At 36.2% G+C, this 23759-nt stretch overlaps 1 protein-coding gene across 3 annotated transcripts in view; it reads right to left on the reverse strand.

Annotated features, from left to right (window-relative positions):
* Nucleotides 1–23759, reverse strand: part of LOC143233840 (serine/threonine-protein kinase Nek10-like) — a 123295-nt gene that overhangs the window by 38953 nt on the left and 60583 nt on the right. For all 3 annotated transcript variants that reach the window (XM_076470604.1, XM_076470605.1, XM_076470606.1), the window contains 4 exons: nt 17485–17546; nt 16915–17025; nt 12424–12591; nt 11726–11902 (listed from right to left, as the gene is read on the reverse strand). In XM_076470604.1, the coding sequence (XP_076326719.1) occupies nt 11726–11902; nt 12424–12591; nt 16915–17025; nt 17485–17546 (518 nt within the window). The remainder of the gene's footprint in view (nt 1–11725; nt 11903–12423; nt 12592–16914; nt 17026–17484; nt 17547–23759) is intronic.

Here is a 23759-nt window from a genome sequence, read left to right on the forward strand (position 1 = left end):
TGAACAAATGAGTAACATGAAATGTAAAATTGATGCTCACTGTGTACCTTGATACCAGATAGTAGAAGTACAGAATACTGTGGTGTTAATTTCAGAAGGCAGCACTCTCACATAAGTCAGCAGAGTAGAACAATTGTTGTCATGTTGCTAAGTCACAAATCTAGTTTTTTTTTATACGATATGATCTACTTTTAGACTAATAAGTAAAAAGCAGTGATCTCAACATATCTCATGTTATTCCACAACTAAAAAAAATCCCTTTGTAAAAGCACTGATCAATGGATTAATTTTTTTAAAAAACCTGCTTATGAAAGAAAGATGCTCTAGTTATCACATAAATCTATCTTTGAACTACAGCAAAATTTCAAGGAAAATGTTTTGAGCAAAATTATTGAAGTTTTTATTGAACTTGCATAGATGTTTCACTACCTGCAAAAACACAGCTTTGTTCACTTTCAAATACTGCATTGCTAATATATTTTATAATAAGCTCATGATATTTGCTTAAATAGCATGTGGAATTTGAAATTCATTCATCAAATGGAAAAGCAACTGATATCAGTGCAATAGAATTATGAGATGAATTACAGGTTATAAAATGGTTCTGAGAAATGTATTTTTATCTATTTGCAAAAACAGATTAGCATTTGCATTTCTCAACATCTTTGTTATACATTTATTGTGCTAATTTTTTCTATCACTGTTGTTTGTGGCAAAAGAAGCTTTTTCAAATTGCAATTGATTAAAATTTATTATTATTATAATCAAATCTGAAATAAATCAGATTGCTTGGGCAGACAAAAAGTTTAATCAGGTATAAAAGTGCAAAAAAATTTGAAGTAAGCAATCTTGCCCAAGTAAAAGTAAGAAAAGCTAATTTCAATAACATACCTCTCTCACATAATTGCTTTCCACAGTTAGTGCTGCCATCTGTATGCACAATTTTCACTCACCACTAAACTCGATACTCCCAATTATCTTCACATGATTACGTAATGTAATTGCACTGTAACATGCAATTGAGCATACATCAACTTTCACCAAAAGATGAGTAACACACCCTTCTAGCACAGCTGACTCCTTCTATACTGTAAATCACACCCATCACTTTTTCATTTGATGCCCACAGGTAATGTGATGTGTTTTTTAACTTGTGAACTTTTTAGAGTTAGGCACTTCTTAAGTGAATGTATCTACAAAAACAATGTGATATAGTTCCTGACATATCTTCACTTATGTTTCTATTTACTTTACCTTATATTATACCCATGATGCTTTAAAGCTACTTAAGCATTTTTCATAATTTCAAGACCAGGTTTCTTAAGTATGTTTCATTCATTCTCTTTGTAATTCATTCCCTCCCTGCTTCTTATTTTCATATTTTTTACTTTCTATCCACATCTGCTAGTCCATCTTCAAATCCTCTCAACCACTACTCAGCTGCATTCATTCCTTGTTCTCCTTACCTTGTTACCTCTCTCTTATAACTAAGCCTAAATTCATGCTGATTTGTCTTTCTTCAATTTTTCAAGTCTATGTTGTTGTTTTTTAGATCTTCTGTTTATTGTTTGTTTTTTCTTAAGCTTCAGTTTTTTGCCTTCATCTTACATTTTCTATTATTATTCCTCCATTCACCTTCACGTTTTTAATGGCAATCTTCCATTCCTTTCAAGGATTTTTGGTAGATGCTCATTACTTCTTTTCAGTGGTGTGATTATCTTCATCAGACTTAACCCTTCGTATTTAGTTGATTTGTTGCTACAGTTTGTTGGGGAGTGATGCCCTTGTTAATCAAGTCCTTTTGCCACCCTTTTGTCCACTAAGCCTTTGCTATTTCATCTACATGCAGTATTTTACTGGAGTGACTGTTCCTCTGAGATCATATGTTGAGGCCTTATACCAACACCTGATGTTATCCTCACTGTTTTACTGTCTTTTCCATGTTCCTCCTTTGACTCTCTCTATCTCCCTTTCCCTTACAGTTGCTTCTTTCCTTGATACCACTTTCTATTCCTCTGCTTTCACTTGTCCTCCCACTGCTGTCTATTTTTGCAGTGATTATCCTATACTTTCAGGGTCAGTGAGTCCTGCTTTTTAGGGTGAGGTTTATTATCTTTTCCAGGATTTATTTCAATTTTTTTGTGATTCCTAAAACATCTGTAGCTAAGCATCCAGTTTTAGTCATTTTATGTCATTTCTTAATTTACTGTGGAGACTTTTCTTACCTTACAGTGATATTTTGCCCCAGGTCTTGGGATGATCAAAATGGACTTCCTGAAGCTTCTTTTCTCAGTTGGCTCCATTCCAACAAGCCTCCTTTTCTCCTCTTTCACGAGATAGCACGACTGGGTTAATCAGTCAACATGAAAAAGTCACTTCTTACACCCACTTAATTTTTCATTAATTTGGATGTTTATAAGTTCACATCCCACAGGAACCAGCCTTCTGTTCTTTAGAGGGATGTAGAGCATTCCTTTTCCCTATCCTTTCCTTCTCTTACTGTTAAAAATGTTATCTCCCTGTTGGGGACTTAGGCTTCCATGGAATCCCATCTTCCATTGGGTCTTGTCCATTTCTGAGATATATAGTGAGCTCTGCATGATCATGGTTCCTCACTTGGATTCCCTTGTCTTCCAACATTTTCCTTTCTCTTTCCTTACTGAAAGCCTTCACCTGGTAACTTATTGATACACTTAATACCATAGCAAGTGTTAATCTTTCTTCCTCTTGTCTATGTCTCCATCTATTTCCAGATGCCTCCTTGATGAGAGGACACATATCTTGATTTGTGCTTTATACCAAACAAGACTCCAATTTATAACGTTGTTTATTACTATTTCAAACAGCCTGAAACTGTGTTAAATTTAAATTTAGAAGTTACTTAAATGTCATGATGTATCAAATTTATATTTGCCAACAAGGTTAATACACAGTTTACTTTCTTAACACAAATATAATTTAATATACAAACAATAATACAATTTATTATAATGACTATGACAAATAATACTTCATAAAAAGTTTTACAAACTTACAAACAATGTTGAATCTTCTATCAGATTCAGAATTTCCTTGATATTTACCAAGAGTTCACAATGAGTGAATTAATTGCAAGCTGATATAAACATAATTCACTTAACAGAGAGCTAGCTAGTTTCTCACTGATCACATGCAAGTTTTTCAGAACTAAAGTTGTACAATGTCTGTGGAAATACTAATGTCTGAAGTTAATTTGCTGAAGTTAAACAGTTTGTAATGTTCAAAATCTATAAATGTTTCTTGTCAACTATCTGTAATTTCTTAATTAATAAACATTAATCACAGTTATAGCTTTCAAGGTTTATAGTATACCAACTTTAGTAAACCAACTTCACTTGTTGGTTTATAAACGTTATGTGAGGTTCTTGAAATTAAAGTTGGCAACAATACCAGCAACACTAGCATTTACATACACACATAGTACATTGTTTATTCTTACACTTGAGAATCTTCTACAAATTCAGTGAATAGGCAGGAATTTTGCAATACACATTTAACAGTACAAGTTACATGCATTTCTAAATATATATATAACAGTTAATTTTTACACATCTCAAGACAAGTCAGTCCTTTTATTTCACTCTTATAGAGATGGATGTTCACTATTGCTGGCTACAATGGAGCTTTACCTAACACTTTTGGATTTTCCCATTATTGTCTTGTATTCTCCTCTCATGTCCTTTCTATGCTCTTTCAATCTTTTTCCCACCTTCATCCTCCTCATCCAAAAGTCCTTCCTAATTACAGCCAGATTTTATTCTTCATGGACTTACCCTTCCTGTCTGCACTTTTTGTCTTTTATTCTTTGTACTTAATTTCAATTAAGTTCTATTTCTTTTTATTTGCCAATGGCCATAGACGATCTGACACATTTGCCACTGATTCTTCACATGTTACTTTCCATCATTCTAATATTCTTCATTATATATACTGCTTTTGCATTTCTCTCAAAAACATTTGTGGCTCATGAAGGGAAAACCCCATGTATTCTTACTTTCTTTCCTTCTATTTCTCAGTCATACTCCTGATTGTTTTCTTTGACCATCTATGCTTTTCACTGTTATTAGGCTTGCATTTTGCTTTTTCATGGGGCAACCTACCATCTATTTCTTTAAAAATACTTCTTATTACCCTCCATGGATGGTTACAGCAACTCATCTATTCTGGCTATGTTTAATCAGATATAAATTAACATGAACTCTTTTAGGCCTCCTTTCACCAAATCTGACACCTTACTCTCTATATATATGGTTGCTAAGTTTGTCATCAGTTCGTAGAGTTCATGCAGGCTAGCAGGCCAGTGTGCAGACTACCCTGCATACTTTTGTCACACATTATCTTCTTCTTTGGGATAATGAATTCCTCCCACTGCCATTCTACATCACTTACTGAATCTGGCTGGTTAAGTTCTTCTTATAGATATCTTCCTTTTATAATAGTTCATTTCTACATCGCTGGATCTTTCTCAGTGGGGAGTGACACCTGTTAAGGCATACTTAACTTCAAATCCACATTGGGCAACCTTTAAAGTCTATAAAACTCACTGATGAAATGGGGTACTTCACAAGACTGCTCAAGGTTTTCTTCTAGTATATTGCTTCATAAATATGATCTGTTCCAGGCTACCATCTACGTACTATCACGAGTAAAGCAGTGCCAAGATTGTTGCCCATCCCTCCAGTCAGAGTGGAATAAAATGGAACTGGCCAGCTTCTTGAAATAAGGTTTTTATGATAATCTATTACACAGTCTTATGGTGCTGTATTCTTTCATACTCTTCACTTTGTTCCTCCCTCTCCTCCTCTAGCAAAATATGGTATTCTTTACCACTTACCATTTTCTAGCTGCTGGGAGAGTGGACCACAGAGGCTTCTTCCTAAGTGTGACAAATCCATTCAGTATAGCAGTGGTGGTCAGTTGGCATAAGTGATGTGAATCCTCTTCTTATCATAGAATAAGTGAAAAATTCCTGATTCCACCTAGTTGTGGACTGGAAATGATCCACAAAGTACAGTTCACTCCTCTGTCTGACTTTTGCCTTCCTACCACTGTCTGGACCACTTGATATTGGATAAGCACAGAACCAGCCAAATTTAATTTTCATACATGTGGTTGGTAGAAACTCTCCCCCTAATGTGGATAAAACATTACTCATATTGCCTGGTTTAGGACTAGAGTTGATCCACCAAGTTTTTATTCCCCTTCTTATTGTTGCCTACATACCAAGTTCCTGGATGCCCTGGTTTTGGCTACATACTGGCTCTGGATACATCTTGTCTAGATTGCTGGAACAGAAGTTGCTTTTCCCTTCTTGTTCACTGGTTTTGAGGTGAAGACAGTTGGGATTCTCATCCTACTGTAGACAAGAAGACACAACACATACCTGATGATACTACCTGTTTTTGGGCTAGAGTTGACTTTCCAAGTACAGTATGATGTGCCCAAGCCACTCTACACCATTCGGCTCATTTACTTCCAAAATTGTACTAGTGTCCTTGATGGAATTTTGTATGCATATCCAGCAGCCTTTTCTGTTCAGCTTGGTGACATGTATCTTTGTTGCAAGCCAAGAGTATACACATGATACAGATGAGGCACAATCCTATATTTTAGGCAATGACACTTCATGGGGTTTCTTTGAGTGCCTTCTATAGAGGTCTCATCTTGGTAAATTTTGCACTGGCCTCTCCACTATTTCAATGTGAGATTCAATCCAGTGGCGGCACCAAGGGGAGCTTGGGGGCTTGAACTCCCCCAGAAGAGCCGAGCCCCCTAGCCCCCCCCCCAATATTGTTACCTATATATATTCATAAAATATGGAAAAAAACAATTGTCACTGTTGCTTAACAATTAACATCAAAGAGACATACATCTGTAGAACTCAATGTCTTCATTACGACAGAAGTATGTTTCATGCATCCCATAGCAACGTACTGAATGCACTGAAACTCATGCACTGTATTGCTGCTCCCTGTGTAAAGCCATTCTATCTTGAGCTTTGACGAAAATTAGACAACCACGTTGATTTCAAGTTGCAACAGATCATCAGGGATTTTACTTGATAAACCAAAGGTTTCACACGTATTTACCCATTAATTTCATTTATCAATATAGGGTTTTATTTGGAAAAGCTTGTTTTCACATTGCTCACTCCAAGTCGACTTCCAACTGGCACGGAGTTGAGCCTTGAATACAGGACCATAGTCCATGCATGGAACAGGCACAGCAGTGATAGTGCCAGAGCAGACAGATTTAGCTGCTGTGTCTGCGAGCTCGTTCCCACAAATACCAGCATGGCCCAGTATCCAGAAAAACTGGATAGAAGTAGATGTTAAAGAGAAATGGGCCAGTCAGTTTTGAATATCGGTGAGAACAGGGTCTGAACTAATGTGAAGCAATTCCATGGTACATAGAGAACTAATTGAGTTGGTATAAATAGTGTAGTTTCAGTACTGCTTAGCTTCTATGTAATCCAGAGCAAGAGAAAAGGCATACAGTTAAGCAGTCAACACAGAAACTGTAGAGGGGATTCTGTGTACAACTACCAAACTACTAAAAGCCATAGCAGAGCCCACACAGTCACCTGATTTTAAACCATCTGTATAAATAGGAATGGAAGAGTGGTTTGAAAGATGTTCAGCAAATAACAAAGACTATTTCCAGTTGGGAATATCTGCTTTTCTCAGATGACTTAAAGAAGGTCCCATTTGGGGACTGTAAAAAGCCATGGTTGGATGGGCTAACCAGTGGATACTGCAATTTTATCGAAGAACAGATGCAATTCATCCAACTGTGCCTGGATACAAAAGCCAAAAGGAGCAAAGGCATATTGTCTGTTCTAAAAGTGTATGGCTCATCAAGGAAGGAAAATACAATTCCAAGTGGGATGCTTTGGAGAGGAATGATGTTTCAAAGCATATAGTAAAGACAGTTGCAAATGGCAAAGGTGCAAAGAAGGTTCATGAGACTCTACGCATAAGCTCTGAACTGAGGAAGTGCAGAAAGCCCTAGTGCAGACCTGAAGTTCCTGATAATGAATGAGTACAGGATCTTTAAGACCAGTGATTCAGAGTCGAGTTTTGACTGAATATGAGAACGATATATCTTTACCATATAACATCGATCCATTTCCCAAGTGATGGAAGAGAGGACATGGAGGATGTTCAGTGCTCTTGTACATTTGACCCGTAGCTGCTTGATGTGTGGTATGAGGGTTAGCTTATGGTCAAAGATAAGCCCCAAGAACTTTTCTCAGGGACCACAGGCAGCACAACTTTACTGATACAGAGTTCAGGATCAGGGTGAATTCCCTGTTGGTAACAAAAAGTGCATGCAAACGGTGTTAGAGAAAGAGAAGTTAGAGCTGTTAGCTGTGGTCCACTTCAGTAAACAAATGAGGGAAATCTATAACTGCTGCTCAATATACCTCATGTTTGACGACATAGTGCCTGTTTGCAACAGTAAGAGGGAGTTGTTAAGTGATGGCATTAATCTTCATACTGAAAAGTGTGACACTCAAAACACAGCTCCAAGGGACTCCAAATTCCTATAGAAAAGAACAGAAAAGTGTCGAACCCACACAAACTTGGAATCTTCTGTACATTAAAAATTTTTGAATAAAAAATGGGCAAATGATCTTGCAAAATGCCTTACCTCCATATTGTATCATAAGCCTTCTCAATGTCAAAGAATATTGATTCAAGATATTGTCCTTTGAGAAAGGTTTCTCTGATTGACGTTTCAAGTCGAATTAGGTGGCCCACAGTGGAGCGCTGTCATCTGAACCCACACTAGGTGGGCAAGAGGAGGTTGTTTGATTTGAAGAACCAAACAAGACGAGCATTAACCATCCTTTCTAAGGTCTTACAAAGACAGCTCGTCATAGCAATTAGACAGTAGTTTGAAGGAATCTTGGAATCCTTCCCAGGCTTAGAGAAAAGTAGAACAATAACCTAGCACCAGGCATCAAGAAAAATATTTTCCTGACAGATCCAGTTGAAAACAATCAGAATAATAGCAAGAGAATCAGTAGATAGATGGCACAGCATTTCATAGTATACATCATCAGGTTCAACTAATGTACTGCCAGACTGATGAAGAGCCAGTTTGAGTTTCACCAGTGTCAATGGACAATTACAGTCATAGAGACAATCAGCTCGAAAAGAAAGAGGTGATCGCTCTGCCCAAGTCTTGATTGCTAAGAAGGTGGAGGAAGAAGCAGAAGTGTAGATACCTGGCAAAAGCTTTCACCAAGAATATTGGCAATGCTCTTGATATCAGCTACTTCTTGGCCATCAGAGAGCAAGATCGAGATGGGGACAGAATTAGAACTGATCTTTCAAATCTTGTCCCATATGACTCTGGAACTGGTAGTAGAAGATATGTTGGTTATGTACTTAATCCAAGAATCCTTCTGGCTTTGACGTCTTACTAACTGAGCAAGTGCCTGGCATGCTGAAGAGCAATGCAGTGTAAGAGTGTGGGATACCTATGAAAAGTATCCTAGGTCTGTTTTTGAGCCTTCAGTACCATGTAACAGACAGGATTGCACCACTGATGAGGATATCATGGAAAAGATGTTGAGGTTTTAGGAATACATTGAGCAGCTGCTTGTATAAAACAGTTAGTTACTGCTGCCACACAGTTGTCTACTGATGATTTACAGACGAAGGCAGGATCAAGTTCTGCAAGAGCAGTGAAAGAGGGCCAGTTTGTTGATCCAGCTTCCACCGAGGCATGTGGGTCAGGTGGCACTGACCACTGCCAGTCTCTCTCAAAATTATAAGAAAATGATCACAGCCTTGTGGATTATTGTCAACCCTCAATGAAAAATGGGAGAATAGTGAAGGGAAGCAAATTGAGAGATCAATAGCAGTAAAGGACTGACTAGGTGCATGCAAATAAGTAGAAGAACTAGTAATGAAAAGAGAAAGGGTGTGATCAAAGAGCACACGCTCTACGGAGCAATCCCTCCTATTAATATCAGCACATTCCCAGAGGGGATGATGTCCATTAAAGTCCCTCAAGATTAAAAAGGGAGATGGCAACTGTTCAATAAGAACATCGAGGTCTGATTGATCACAGATCTCTACAGGCAACAGGTAGAGAAAACAAACAGTGATGGTTCGACCCAAGGAAAAATGGATGGCTACGGCCTCCAAGGATATGTCTAGTGGCAGAGACAAGGTTAGGACATGCTGATCAACCAACAGTGCTGCCCTTACATGCACTGGTCCATCATATAGCCTGTCATTTCTGTAAAAAAAAAACTACCAAAATGTGACTGTATAGGCAGGTTACAGAAACATTTCCTGTATCAAGATGACCATTTTTATTTATGTGTAGGTGAATTGAGTGGAGAACCTTTCTGTTTTTGACCACATCTTTTTTCTTTACTCTTTTTATTCGAGGGTAGTCTATTAACCTCCATGGGCAGGTCTTTGTTGTTAAAAGAGGATTCCAGCGACTGAGGACGTGAATGAACGATCGTTTTGCATCTTGGGGTGGAAGAAGATATACCAGAGAAAATGTCTGTATCCAGGATCAAAGACATTGGATCTTAGAATTTGCTGGAATGTTTGTTAGGGACAGATGTGGATGTTGAAATTGATTATTCAAGTTTTTTAACAATGGAGGTCAAAAGATTTTTCATTTGGTTTGAGAATGTTTCTTTCAGAGGCACAGAGAGATCTGTCTGCACTCCCACTGTAGTAGCAAAATGAAGTGCAGCAGCTTACACCCAAGATCAAGTGGTGAACAGCAACTTTCGAACCTCAGGGTAAGTAACATTATGAATAATTTTCAAACGCTGCACCACTTTTTCTTCCAACCACTTAGGACAAGAATGAAAGTAGGACAGGTGAGAGCCATTGCAATTGATGCAATGAGAGCCTGTTTCACATTCACAGGCATCATGGTCCTTGCCACTGCAACAAACACACATCAAGGAACCATGACATGATGTCTTTGAGGTACCAAACTGCTGACACTGGAAACATCTGAGAGGGTTTGGAATGTATGGCTATACCCTGCAATTAAGATAACCTGCCTTGTTGGTGACAAATGGATGTGGTGATGTGAATGTCAGAATGAGGACATTGGTCTGTATCATAATTCCATCTTTGCACGTGGAGATACACCTCACTGCAGAAACTCCTTGGGTGGAGAAACCAGCGAGAATCTCTGACTCAGGATGTTCTTCAACTCCCTCTCAACAATAACTCCTTGTGATGAATTGAACGTAGCATGAGGTGTAACCTCAATGTCTATATCCCTAATCACCTCTGAGTGCAGGAGGAGTTCACTGCACTGAGATGTGGATATTTCCACCAATATGTCACCAGATCAAAACCTCTTTACTGACTTTGGAGAGCCAGCAAGTCCTTCTAGTCTCTTCTGAATGAAAAAGGGAAACATTTGTCTGAGATTTGTCTGAAAGAGAATGTAATATAAGAAAATGAGGTACAGGTGTTACAGATGTTGAAGATTGCTGCTCAGAATCTTCAAGATGTGGTCGTTTACTTATGGACTGTTTTTTCACTATTTTATTTAACGTTTTATTTGGAGTATACATAATAAAAAAAAGGAATATTTCAGTGCCCACTGACCCCACCCACCATGGAACCCTATGAGGAGACACACTACAGTGCCAAACAAGGACACTGCAGCAACACCAGGGTATAGTGAGCACTATACCCAAACACCAGCATCAGATACAATGTCCACAATACCTGTTGAGAACATCCAACACTGGTACTTGGTTGACCCTAGCCCAAGTGGACCAGCCAATTATCCCTGGGGGTCCACCCCAGAGCTGCCTGTCTACAACAATTCAAAGCCAAAATGGTGTGTTAGGGTTGGACCCCTCAACCACCAGGATCCTCTCTTCCCTTCACGGGTCACTACGCATGGAAACACATGGGTGAATGTTTAGATCCCACAGAAGGTAACCTGAAAGAACAGAACCTTCTCTGAAGAAGTCCCCTCACAATATACAGGAATCCACACTGAGGGGGATGTTAGATGGAAGCCTCAAGGCAAGTAGTCAGTGAAAGTGAGCATGTAGAAGGCAGCATAAATCATAGAAATCTATTATGTGAGTTGAGATAAGTGTCCATAAGAAATATATTTTATGATTGTAAAAGTTTGAAATATTTTCAGCTACTAATAAATAAATTTGAACTGTAGTTCTATGGTTTTGTTCAATGACTGAAAGCAAATTTGGAATGTGTGTGTGGGGGGAACTGAAAACTTGCTAAGATCTTTTACTCAAACAAGTATAGTAACATAGAAGGAAAAGATTTTGTTCTTCAGGCACAAACATATTCATAGATTAATATTAATTTTTCAGAAATTTACTGAAATTCTTTTGAAAATTAGATAAAAATAAGATAGGTAAAATAACAATGTGAATAAACAAATCTGTCATAATAATGTTTTGTAAGAAGTAAAAAACTGAATAAGACCTTCAGACACACATGTGGTTTGTATAATACATAACTGTCCAGCACCACTTTGGGTAAGCTGGGTGAACTGTAAACAAAATATGATAAATTTAACATTGATGTGGAGAAAAACATAACATGAAACATATAGTAAGTCTTTTTAACATGTATGAAGGGACCTAATACACTTCCATTAAACTAAATTAAACAAACTCATTTGACATCATATATACTTCACCTACCTCTTTTACTGCCAAATAAGAAGCTGTAGACTCTTCTGATGGTTGAACCTTAAAGACACTCCCAAAAGCTCCAGACCCAAGAAGATCTAAAACCAAGTATCCACCCACTTTGAAGAGAGGACAGCGTTGCTTATTTAAGTTATCTACAGCTAAGCTTACAGTCCTTAGCTCCTCTGCCTGTGTTATTGTAACATTGTTTTCTTTAATAATTTTATAAATAAAATGACATTAGAAAAGTAGCAAAAAGATTTAAAATAAAGGTCCATTTTTTATGAAATTTATGTAACTATTGGGAAGTACAGAGTAGTACATTTCTTATTAATTTCATTTTAATTAACACAAAAATAATAAAAGTTACATGCATTCGTATCTGTTAATATGGTTTTGAAAACTAAATCAAAAATCAGAAAAACTTTATATGCAAATGACAATATTAAAAAGTTAATCCAAATGGTATTTTGAGAAATATTAGAGAAAACATGTTTTTCAAGACAAAAATCTGGGGCAATCACTTTTTACAATAAAAACAACCTTACAGATTCTCTATTTACCTAAGTAAAATACTAAAATTAGAAAAAAATATATATATTTATTTATAAAAACAAATCAAATATTTTGAATATGAAAGTTTACAACACATTAATATAGACTTAAATAGGTTATGGCATGATGCAGATCAATGATTAAAGAACACTTACTGTCATGCTGTTCAGTCGATGAATACAAGGATGATAGAGAGACATATCTCGTTTGTAATGATTCACAGAAATGAATGATTCAAAAATGGCTGGAGGGAAAAGTCGGTGGAACCATCTTCTGTTTCGTTCAAAACTAAACAGAAATCTCATTGCTCTCAATGCTAGGAGCTATAAAATATTCAAGTGAAACATTTTTAGGACTTTAGCAGTTTTACAAGTTTCTCCTGTTTAACCTTCTGTAACATTAACAGATATAAAATTCAAATTGGGTTTTCTTTAAGATCTAATTCTGTGGTTAGTGATCAGTGTTATTTCTATGTTGTTTTCTATGGATGCACTAAATGACAAATCATGCTGTTTAAAACACAGAAAACAAAACACTTACACTTTTATTTTTTACAGTCTAAAACTTGTGTATAAATAATGCCTAAACAATAGAAGCATGTCATCACATTTAAGTATAGATAGTGAAATGAGCTTTTGGAGCAAAACATTTTAACCAGTAATATAATGAAAACATATTCTAACTGATAATCAAATAAGCACACTTTTATATGTGATTTAAAATATTACATGAGTGCTGTAATACATAATGATGACAAAGATTAGACAGAACAATTATAAAAACACAAGTTAGAGGTTTAATTGGGAAAAATAAGTACACATTAAACTTTTGTTGTAGTCAGGTACAATGGTTTTCAACAGGTGAGAGTGTACCATCTGCAATACATAGCAAATCCTACAATATGTTATGCAGAGAACAAACTGAACATGGACAGCAAAGGAAAAGAAGCAAACACAAGTACATTAATAAAATTCATACAGCAATACTAAATTCTGGAGTTTTATTTTAAGTAGGCCAGCTTCTATATATATGTATTATATACAGCAGTACTGTCTGTCTGTGTTTGGTAACCATAAGTTGTTGTGATGAAAGTTGGTAATGAACTGCAGGTTTCTCTAATGGATAAGGCATCAAACAAAATAAAAAAAAAAATCAAACTAGCAGTTTCAGTTTGACATCCATTTGAATTTTATCAACATAATGCCACATATGAGAATTCAAACGGGTAAAGAGTTTGGTGGGAAAAATGAAAAACTGACGTGCAATTAATGTGATGCTTAATATCATTCACAGCACGAGTAACTTTTAATCAGAGAAATTATGTATTATGGTTCAACATACAAGGAGGAGTGATTCCCTACAACACCATTTATAACACTAAATTTTAAGTATTCCCAGATACCTTTGTTAGTGGTTTTTATTAAAATAATTCTGGCTGATGAAATAGAAAAAAACATATCTTAATGAGATGAAAACAAGACCAAAAGTAATTATATACCACACTATCCAGTAAGAACAAAAGTTCCTAGTGCAATATTCCATCATCTTAACTACATACATTAATGACAGATCTCACTGTACATTCAATGGAGATAAATCCACAACTCTTATTAAACTATACAAGTCACTGTACTACTCCACAATGTAACACACACCTCAGGGTTTGTTACTTCAACTAGTGTGATAAAAAGAAAGCTATGATGAATATGAGATAACCTTGTTTCTTATGCATAAGCATATTCATAGTTTACAGATTATCTAATGAAATTCTGTTGAAAATTCATAAAAGCTGATTACACAAAAATAAAACAAACAAGAAATAATTCTGTTATAAAACAAACACACAGTAAACAAGACAATTTTATATATATATGATTTACACCATAGATTATCATTCAAGAACATCTTGGTGAAACTGTAAAAACAGTTTCTTCAATTTTGAGCAAAAAAAAATGTGGTATACACATACACAACAGTTTTGTAATGCAATTGAGTGGTCATGGTTTATGAATTCTTTATTTAAGATAAAATTTGGGATTTTCAACACACGTTTTTTTTTATGAAGATGCAATCTAACAATATGAAAAACACCTGCACTAAATTTTGAAAGTTCTAACTGAATATACTGTACCAGGACAAAAATGTTTTTTTAAATTAGATATGAAAGGTAGAAAATATTCAAATATAATTTGAAGAAGGCAAAATACAGGTGGAAATTGCTAACAATGTGTAAAATTACCTTGCTCAAATTGCAGTTTCAAGCTGCAACTACATGGAATACTGAATATAAATTCACAAGAGCAGTGCCACACCCTGCCTTATTGTGATCTTCGATTATTAATTAACATACAAGAAAGCTAGATCATTTGTCAACAATTTGAAAAATTAACCTGTAACAGAACTTAATTTCTTTGAGACTGCAAATTTCCTTGAATTAGTAACCAAGCTGTGAGTTTGTTGGAATATACTTTGAGTTAATCAGTTTGAGACATTTGTATTGTTTATAAGAGAACTTTTTAAAGTTATGGAAGTACAAAAGTTGTGTAAATTATACTGAAATGCTTTTAGACTCTCTCTATTTCTTTGCAGTTGATGTTGTCACATCCAGTCATATTCTATCTAACAAGTGTTGGCTACACACATAAAATCAAACTAATTGCTTTCACTCTACCACTGTATAAAGCAAACTCTATTTGCTTCATTCTTCTCATCACCATTGATAACCCATAAATTCACCAATATTAGGCCATTGCAGTGGTAGCACCAAATCAAAAAACAGATTAGGCCTCTAATTCACTGAAATTCATGTTTTGGTAAGGGAAATAAACAGCTTTCATTACTATATTTATTTCTAAAGCTACAATTAACTGTTTTTCAAATTGCAGTAGATTATAAATTATCAGTTTTTTATAACTTGTATTAGAAGATGCTTATGATAAATTATTTTTGTTACTCAATAAATTTGTAGGATGAGAGCTAATACTTATACCTTATGTTAACTACAAAAATATGTCTGAATTTATAAATGTACATGATATGAGTGTTTGGTGCACCATGATGTCTCTTAGTCGAGAGCATTTTCTGGATCTAAGTGAAAAGTAGACAATCTTCAAAATAATTAACACTAAGGTAATGATTTACAGTGTAAGAAAACAATAAGTTACCAATAAATAAAGCTTTGAAGCTATTGAAAATATAAAAAAATACATGTGCAATGTATATTTTAAAGAAATGAGAAACACACATACAATTCTTTGAGCAAATTATGTGACAAATATTTGATTCATTTACTTACTTGAAATATTTGTACTTTGTACCTTATGCTACTACCTTATAAGCCACTAAAGTTAATCCAAATCAATACAGATTGTTTAACATATTTTTCTGAATAACCCTCAATACTTTTAACATATTTTGACACTTTTATTCAAAGATGATACAAATAAATTAAATAAAAAATAACAAAGGTAAATAAATGACCTAAAACAAAACTGTCTGTCAAATATAGTACCTTATCACTTAAATTAATGTTTACTAAATTAACTTTCTTCTTAACACTCCAACCTACATTTAAATATAATCACTTATATTTGTATAAAAATATTTAGTACTAATCCTAATCAAGAACTTTTACTTTCTTTAACTAAATTTTTTAGCTACAGTCAGTCATATTTGTGTTCCATTAACAACAAACCAGTATACCAATATTGCCTTACAAACAACTGAAGAGTCAGCATCACCAAAATACACTATTTACTCATTGGTGTGACAGTGCAAATCACTTGTGCCAAACAAGCATGTTTTCTCCTTCAATCCAAAGTAATCAAAACCCCCCCGATTTTAGATGAATTAGGTGCATGAACTGGACTTAAGTTTCCACAAGATTTTTTACTCAAGTGTATTAAATTACTTACAGTGACAATCCAAAGCAACTCCATTAAACTCTTGCTTTAGGCCCCAATTATACATAGAAATGTGGTACAAGCTCAGTTTTTCTACAAATATAGGTGACTAAAAAACGTATGTTTTAACAATTAATCAGAGTACAAGTGATTCATTAAGACAAACAAATGGGCAGGAAAAGGTTCTCAAAACAAAATAGCCCTTTCATCTTTGTTGTCTTATCATAGTTTCTCTGCCTGAATGCCTGTCAACAGCTCTATCTATAGTGAGACCACTAAGTAAGTACACAGTTCACTCCTGTTATAGAAACTTGTCCACCTCCATTTAACAGACATAATCAATCCAATTATAAAATTTTAATTGATTTCCATACTTGAAGTACAAGAATTTAAAAAATATGGAGATTGAATAAACCTACACAAAGCAATGTCAATGATTAATTTTAAATTAATTGTGATCCTAGAATAGATATCCAAAATCATTCTTTTAAACTTTCTACAAATTAAAGGATGGAGAAATAAGTAAACTAATTAGTTCCAAGAATTAATTATATAAAACATTTATGCTGCATACATCTACAAGTTTGTCTGATGAAAACATTTGTTTTAAAATAATTTCAAATGCATGTCATTTAAATTCTTTTTTAACATTCTTCATGTTTTGGTTGTTAAACAAAATTAAGTTCTTTCTTCATTTTTACAATAGAACAAATACATGCTTTAATTTATCACCAGCTTTTATACCTGTAAATTGCTAAAAGCTTCTTGAACAGCTTGGGGTTCATCTATTAAACTTGGCAACTTATCACCACTAGATGGCACCACATGTTGTATTAGTAAATAAACAGCTTCCTCCTATGACAGCAATGAAGACAAATCCAAAATAAATACAAAATAAAATCTGAAAATGAAATGTAATATTATGTAAAACTAAAACAGTTTTTACTAATTAATTGATATACTGCCCAGCTTATTCAAAAACATGTATCTAGAACCTACAAAATAAATATAGTGAAATAGTTGAAAAATAACAGATGAAACCCAATTGTCAAATTAACAACATATCTCTATATAACAGTTCTGAATACCATCTGCATTTCAATAATAAAAAAAGAAATCTAACTTGCCTAATAATCAAGCAAGTATTAGAGGAAAATCAAATATAAGATATAAAAATAAAATTATAGCAGCAAACTTTGGGTTAACCAATTAAAAAAACAACAAAACAACAACCTATAAATAAAACTGTTAAAGAAACTGGTCAAAATAAAATAAGAAAAAGTAATATATGCAAATAACAGAAACATAAAGTACCTGAGCAAGTTTACATGATAATTGGTCATCATAAGTCAATTCAGTCAAAGTGGCACATATAGCTGAAATACAAAGCATTTCTTTGTGGCTTCACATATAATAAAAACAAATTAATTAGTTATTGTAAAAAAAAGCAAATAAAATAATTATACTAAATATTAATTGTCAAATTTATCTTATTACACAACTAACTTAAAAGTCGTTATGTATGATTACAAATAATTAAGTGTTGAAACATTCAAATTTTTTGATGTAAAATTATTTCATATATGTTGTTATATAATAGCATTTTGCAAAATTGTAAAAATATTTTAATCTGGAATATATTGGTTGGTTGGTTGGCATTTTATGGCGCAAGACAACTGGGATATAAGCTCCAAACAACCAGTAAAAAAATTAAAAGTAAATTTTTAAAATTCGTAAAAATGAATTATGTTAAAACAAAACAAAGGGCCCAGCATGGCAAGGTGGTTAAGGCACTTGACTCATAATCTGAGGGTCACAGGTTTTAATCCCCTCCTCACACCAAATATGCTCACCCTTTAAGCCATGGAAGCATAATGTGATGGTCAATCCCATTATTCATTGGTAAAAAGTATCCCAAAAGTTGGGGTGGGTGGTGATGACTAGCTGCCTTCCCTCTAATCTTACACTGCTAAATTGGAGACAGCTTGCACAAATAGCCCTAATGTAGCTTTGTGCAAAATTCAAAACAACCCAAAACAAAGTATAATTTTTGAATTAAAAACGTAAATAGCATTAAGAAGGTCAATGGCCCTTAAAAACTAAAAGCATTTGTAAGATGGACAATGTCACCATCGTCAATATCACTGTCCAGTATCAGGGGTAAACCATGGGACAAAACATGTTTAAAGTGGTGCAGTCTTTAAGAGTTGTAACAATTGTAGACAGTAAAATGTAGAATATTGTGACCTGAATGTCACACAGGCCACATATTGGTGCATCAGTCCCAGATAAAAAAAACAATGAGTTAAAAACTGTGACCAATGCGTAGTCTAGTTATGACAACTTTTTCCGATCCTTATGGAACCAAGATGGCCAAAGTCCAATAGAGGGTTTTACCTGGAAAAGCTTGTTTTCATGTTGCTCACTCCAAGTCGACTGCCAACTAGTGAGGAACAGAGCCTTGAATACAGGATCACAGTCCATGTATGGAACAGGCACAGCAGTGATACTTCCAGAGCAAACAGACTTAGCTGTAGTGTCAGTGAGCTCATTCCTGCAAATACTGACAAGGCCTGCTATCCAGAAGAATTGGACAGAAGTAGATGTTAAAGAGAAATGAGGCAGTTGGTTTTGAATATCAGCAAGAACAAGGTGAGAACTAACGTGAAGCAATTCCAGGGCCAGTAGAGAAATAAACAAATGTGAATAAATAGTGCAATTCGAGTACTACTTAGTTTCTATGTGATCCAGGGCAAGAGAAGTGGCATATAGTTCAGCAGTGAACATAGAAACTGTAGAGGGTATTCTGTGCAAAACCACCAAACAACAACAAAACCATCCATGTGAATAGGAATGGAAGGATGGTTCGAAAGATGTTAAGCAAATAATAGACACTACTTCCAATCAGAAGTATCTGCTTTTCTTAGACAATTTATAGAAAGGTCACATTTGGGAATTGTAATAAGCTATGGTGAGATGGACTGACCAGTGGATAAAGCAATTTTATCCAAGGACAGACCTGATTCATAAAACTGCACCTGGATATGAAGGTCAAAAGGAACAATGGCAGATCATCTGTTTTGAAAATGCATGGCCCATCATGAAAGGAAAACACAACCCCAGATGGGATGCTGTGGTGAGGATCAAAGTTTTGAAGCATACAGTAAAGACAGATGCCAATGGCAGAGTGTAGGAGTTTCATGAGACTCTGTGTACAAACTCTAGATTGGGGAAGTGCAGAAAGCCCTCATACAGAGTCAAAGCCCCTAACGATGAATGGGGCCCAGCATCTTTAAGCCCAAGATTCTGGCAGAGCCATAGACCACAGACCCATAGTGCAGGTTCGATCAAATGAAAGCATGCTATATCTTTAATATATATCATTAATCTGCTCCCCAAGAGGTGAAAGAGACAACACAGTGAGTCTTCAGTGCTCTTGTGCATTTAACTCGTAGCTGCTTGATATGTAGTATAAAGGTCAGCTTATGGTCAAAATTTGCCTCAGGAAGCACAACTTTATTGACACAGAGTTCAGGATCAAGGTGAATACTATGTTGGCAGCAAAAGTGCATGAAAATGATGTGAGAGAGAAAAAAGTTAAAACTGTTTGCTGTGGTCCACTTCAATAGAAGATTGAGGGCAGACTGTAGCTGCTGCTCAATAAATCTCATGTTCAATGGCTGACACCAGATATGGAAACCGTTGACACAGAGCCCGTTTGCAACAGTAAGAGGGAGTTGTTCAGTGATGACATTAATCTTTATACTGAAAAGTGTGACACTGAAGACACAGCCCTGAGAGACTCCAAGTTCATGTAGGAAAGAAAAGGAAAGTTGTGAACCCACACAAACCTGGAATTACCTGCCCATTAAAATTTGTTTTAAATAAAAATGGCCGAATTGCCACATAACCCATATATATGGAGGTCTCGCAAAATGCCATACCTCCATGTAGTATCATAAGCCTTTTTTCAGTCAAAGAATATTGACACAAGATGTTGTTGTTTGAGAAAGGCTTTTCTGATTGACGTTTCAAGTCGAATTAGGTGGTCCATGGTGGAGCACTGTCATTGGAATCTATGCTGGGTGGGCATTAACCATACACTCTAAGGTCTTACAAAGACAGCTCATCAAAGCAATTAGACAGTGGTTTGAAAGAATCTTGGAATTCTTCCTAGGCTTAGGGAAAAGTATGAAAATAGCCTGGTGCCACACATCAGGAAAAACATTCTACTGACAGATCCAGTTAAAAACAACCAGAAGAATAGTAAAAGAAGCAGGAGAGAGATGGCTCAGCATCTCATAGTGCATATCATCAGGTCCGATCGAGTTACTACCATACAGATCAGGGGTTCCCAACCTTTTGGCACTCGCAACCCCTTACCTAAAAGTTTGAAACCCATGTGACCCCCTACTTAGGGCTTACTATCAGCAGCTTAATTTTTCTTTTATTTTCTGTGAAGGAGAGGGAAAGAAACATCTAAAAAAAATATTTAAAAATTCTGTAATTATTTATTAGCAAATTAAATCACATTGGTCCAACCTGAATTCACAAAAAGAACATATATTTCTTAAAATAATATTAACATAGGTTTAAACAGCTATCCAACCCAGCTAGTGAGATGCCTGATGTTGCATTTCAGCAGCAAGCTTTGAAATTCATGGCCGAGCATTTGTTAGAGTCAGTCTCATGTCATCTCCAACATCCAAGATGTTCCTATTCTTTGTTTTTATATTGACAAGAGTGGAAAATCCTGCCTCACACAAGTAGGTAGAAGCAAATGGAACAAAGACACGTAAAGCTATCATGCTGACTTTGGAGTATGACTGAGACATAGCGCACCAGAACTGATTCACGGATTTCACCTTGAAGAGATCACAAGCTGAAGAGTCGTTCCTTAGATCCAGAAATTCATCTTGGATATCATCTGGGATGCTGGATACATCAAGTTCAGTACAAAATGGGTTCCTTACCAGGGCCTCCTGTCCCTGTGATAGCTCAGGGAAGTAACGCTCGACTTCCTTTTCTAGAGACTGAAGATGTTCCGTAATTTCATCCTTGAGGAACTGATCCAGTTGGATCTGAGACTCATCCGTCACCCCACAAAGTTTTTCAGACATAGCGATGTTTCCAAGATTGGTTTTCCGACGCCAGTTCTGCAGTTTGGAAACAAAGGCCCGAAGACTATCTTGAAAAAGGAGAACATGTGTTTCCCTTCCTTGAAGCTTCAAATTGAGCTTGTTCAGCTGGTCAAAAATGTCGGCTAGGTACGCAACCCTTTTATTCCATGCTTCATCTTCGAAGTGAGCTACAAGATCTTTCCTTTCTTGAGTCTCCAGGAATAGCTTTATTTCATCTTTCATTTCAAAGACACGATTAATAATATTTCCTTTCGACAACCAACATACTGCTGTGTAGAAGAAAAGGACTTCGTGGTCAGCATTCATGTCTTTGCATAGTTCTTTGAATAGGCGAGTGTTGAGTGCTTGAGTCTTCACATAATTTACAGTCTTGATTACAGATTCAAGCACTTCCTGCAGAGAGGCAGGGAGAGTCTTACTGGCGAGAGCATATCGGTGAATTATGCAGTTGATGCCCTTTGCTTGAGTGGCTAGCTTCTTCACTCTTGACTGGAATCCTGATTTCGATCCAAGCATAGCCGGTGCCCCATCCGTACAAACCCCACACATGTTTTTCCCATCAAAGATCTTAGTCTTGAAAAAAAGTTGAAACTTTTGTTGTGGTTTCAAGTGCACTGCAGAATAAGAATTCGTCTTTGATGTCACCTGAATTAATGTATCTCACGAAGACAAGGAACTGAGAACATGAACTTACATCTGTTGACTCGTCGAGCTGAAAGGAGAACAAAGGGGAACCCTTGATTCCAGTCAAAACCTGTTCCTTCACATCCATAGACATTTTAGAAATGCACCTCTGTATAGTATTATTTGACAGGGATACTTGCTGCATCTTCTTTGCACTGGCTTCTCCAAGAATAAGATTTACTGCTTTCATCATGCAGGGTTTAAGAAGTGTTTCTCCAATCATTTGAGGCTTTTTTTGTTTAGCAATTTCGAATGCAATCTCATATAAAGCTTCCACTACGGCTGCACTCTGCTGCTGAAACGACCCACTTCTATCGATTCTTTGGCTTTTAAGACACCGTTCATGCCGTTTGAAGAAATCCAAATCCTTCTTTGCATGTTCTGGATGTTTCATCTTGAGATGACGCTTGAGTTTTGATGGTTTCATTGACTCTGTACTCAGGACAGCATAGCACAAAACACACTGTGGTTTCTCGGTGCCGTCGTTGGCGAGCACAGTGGTGAAGCCAATATTGAGGTAGCATTCTGAGTATCTGCGCCATTTAGCCATGGACACAACTCACCTCTACTGCTTACTTATCTCCTTGTTAAAATAAAATAAAAATGTTGAATAATGAACGCTTTGGCAACTGTAGATCTTACACTGACTACTTGTGGGGGGTGCAGGTAGAGTAATGATGGGGTAAGTATTGGGAGGGAAGAAAGCGTGGCCAGTCGCGCGATTGTCATCCACCAATCAGCAACGGACATGTGATTCACGTGTCGACAGCGAGCACACACACACACTTAATCACAGCTAAACAGACACACAAGTATATGTACATGCTCGTGCACTCACATACTCGCTACTCACTAGTACACACATACATACAGTTGCAGACACATACACATTCACACAGGCACATTCACTCACAGGCACGCATACATACACCCATAATATCACCTAATGACATTGAACTAACGTAGCACACATTTTGCTTTGCACCGAAACAAAAAAAATGTAAGAGCATGAAAATGTAATTGATGAAATAAAATTAATGTTATCCCAAGCTACTTTTAACCAGGCTACTCCCCTGCCAAGGCTTTGCGACCCCCTCGGGGGTCGTGACCCATCTGTTGGGAACCCCTGATACAGATAAAGAGCCAGTTTGAGTTTCACCAGTGTAAAGGCATGAAAACACAGATGATTAGCTTAAAATGAAAAAGGCAATCCCTGTGCCTGAGTTTTGATGGCTAAGAAGGTGGAAGATGAAGCAGAAGTGTTAGATGCCCAGCAAAAGCTTTTGCCAAGAGTAGAGGTAATGCTCTGGGCATCAACAACTTCCTGACCATCAGAGAGTAAGTTTGAAAGGGAGACAGAATTATTCTGCCCACTGACATTACAAATCTTGTCCCATATGACTTTGATTGTGAATTTAATCCAAGATTCCTTCTGGCTCTGATGTTTTACTGGCTGAAAAGTGTGGGATACCTACAAAAGGTATCCTAAAACTGTTTTTGAACCTTCCGTGCCATATGGCAGGCAGGATTCCACCATGAACGAGAATACAGTGGAAAATGTGTCATGTCGATGTTTCAGGAATATAATGAGCAGATGCCTGGATAATACAGTCAGTCACTGCTGCCACACAGACATCTATCGATGGCAGGATCAAGTTCCATGAGAGCAGTGAAAGAGAGCCACTTGGCTTGATCCAATTTCCATTGTGGAATGTGGGTTGGGTGGCAATGACCATAGTCAGTCTCTCAAAATGACTACTGCTT

The sequence above is a fragment of the Tachypleus tridentatus genome, chromosome 12 (genome assembly GCF_004210375.1).
Source record: "Tachypleus tridentatus isolate NWPU-2018 chromosome 12, ASM421037v1, whole genome shotgun sequence".
Taxonomy (NCBI): Eukaryota; Metazoa; Arthropoda; class Merostomata; order Xiphosura; family Limulidae; genus Tachypleus; species Tachypleus tridentatus.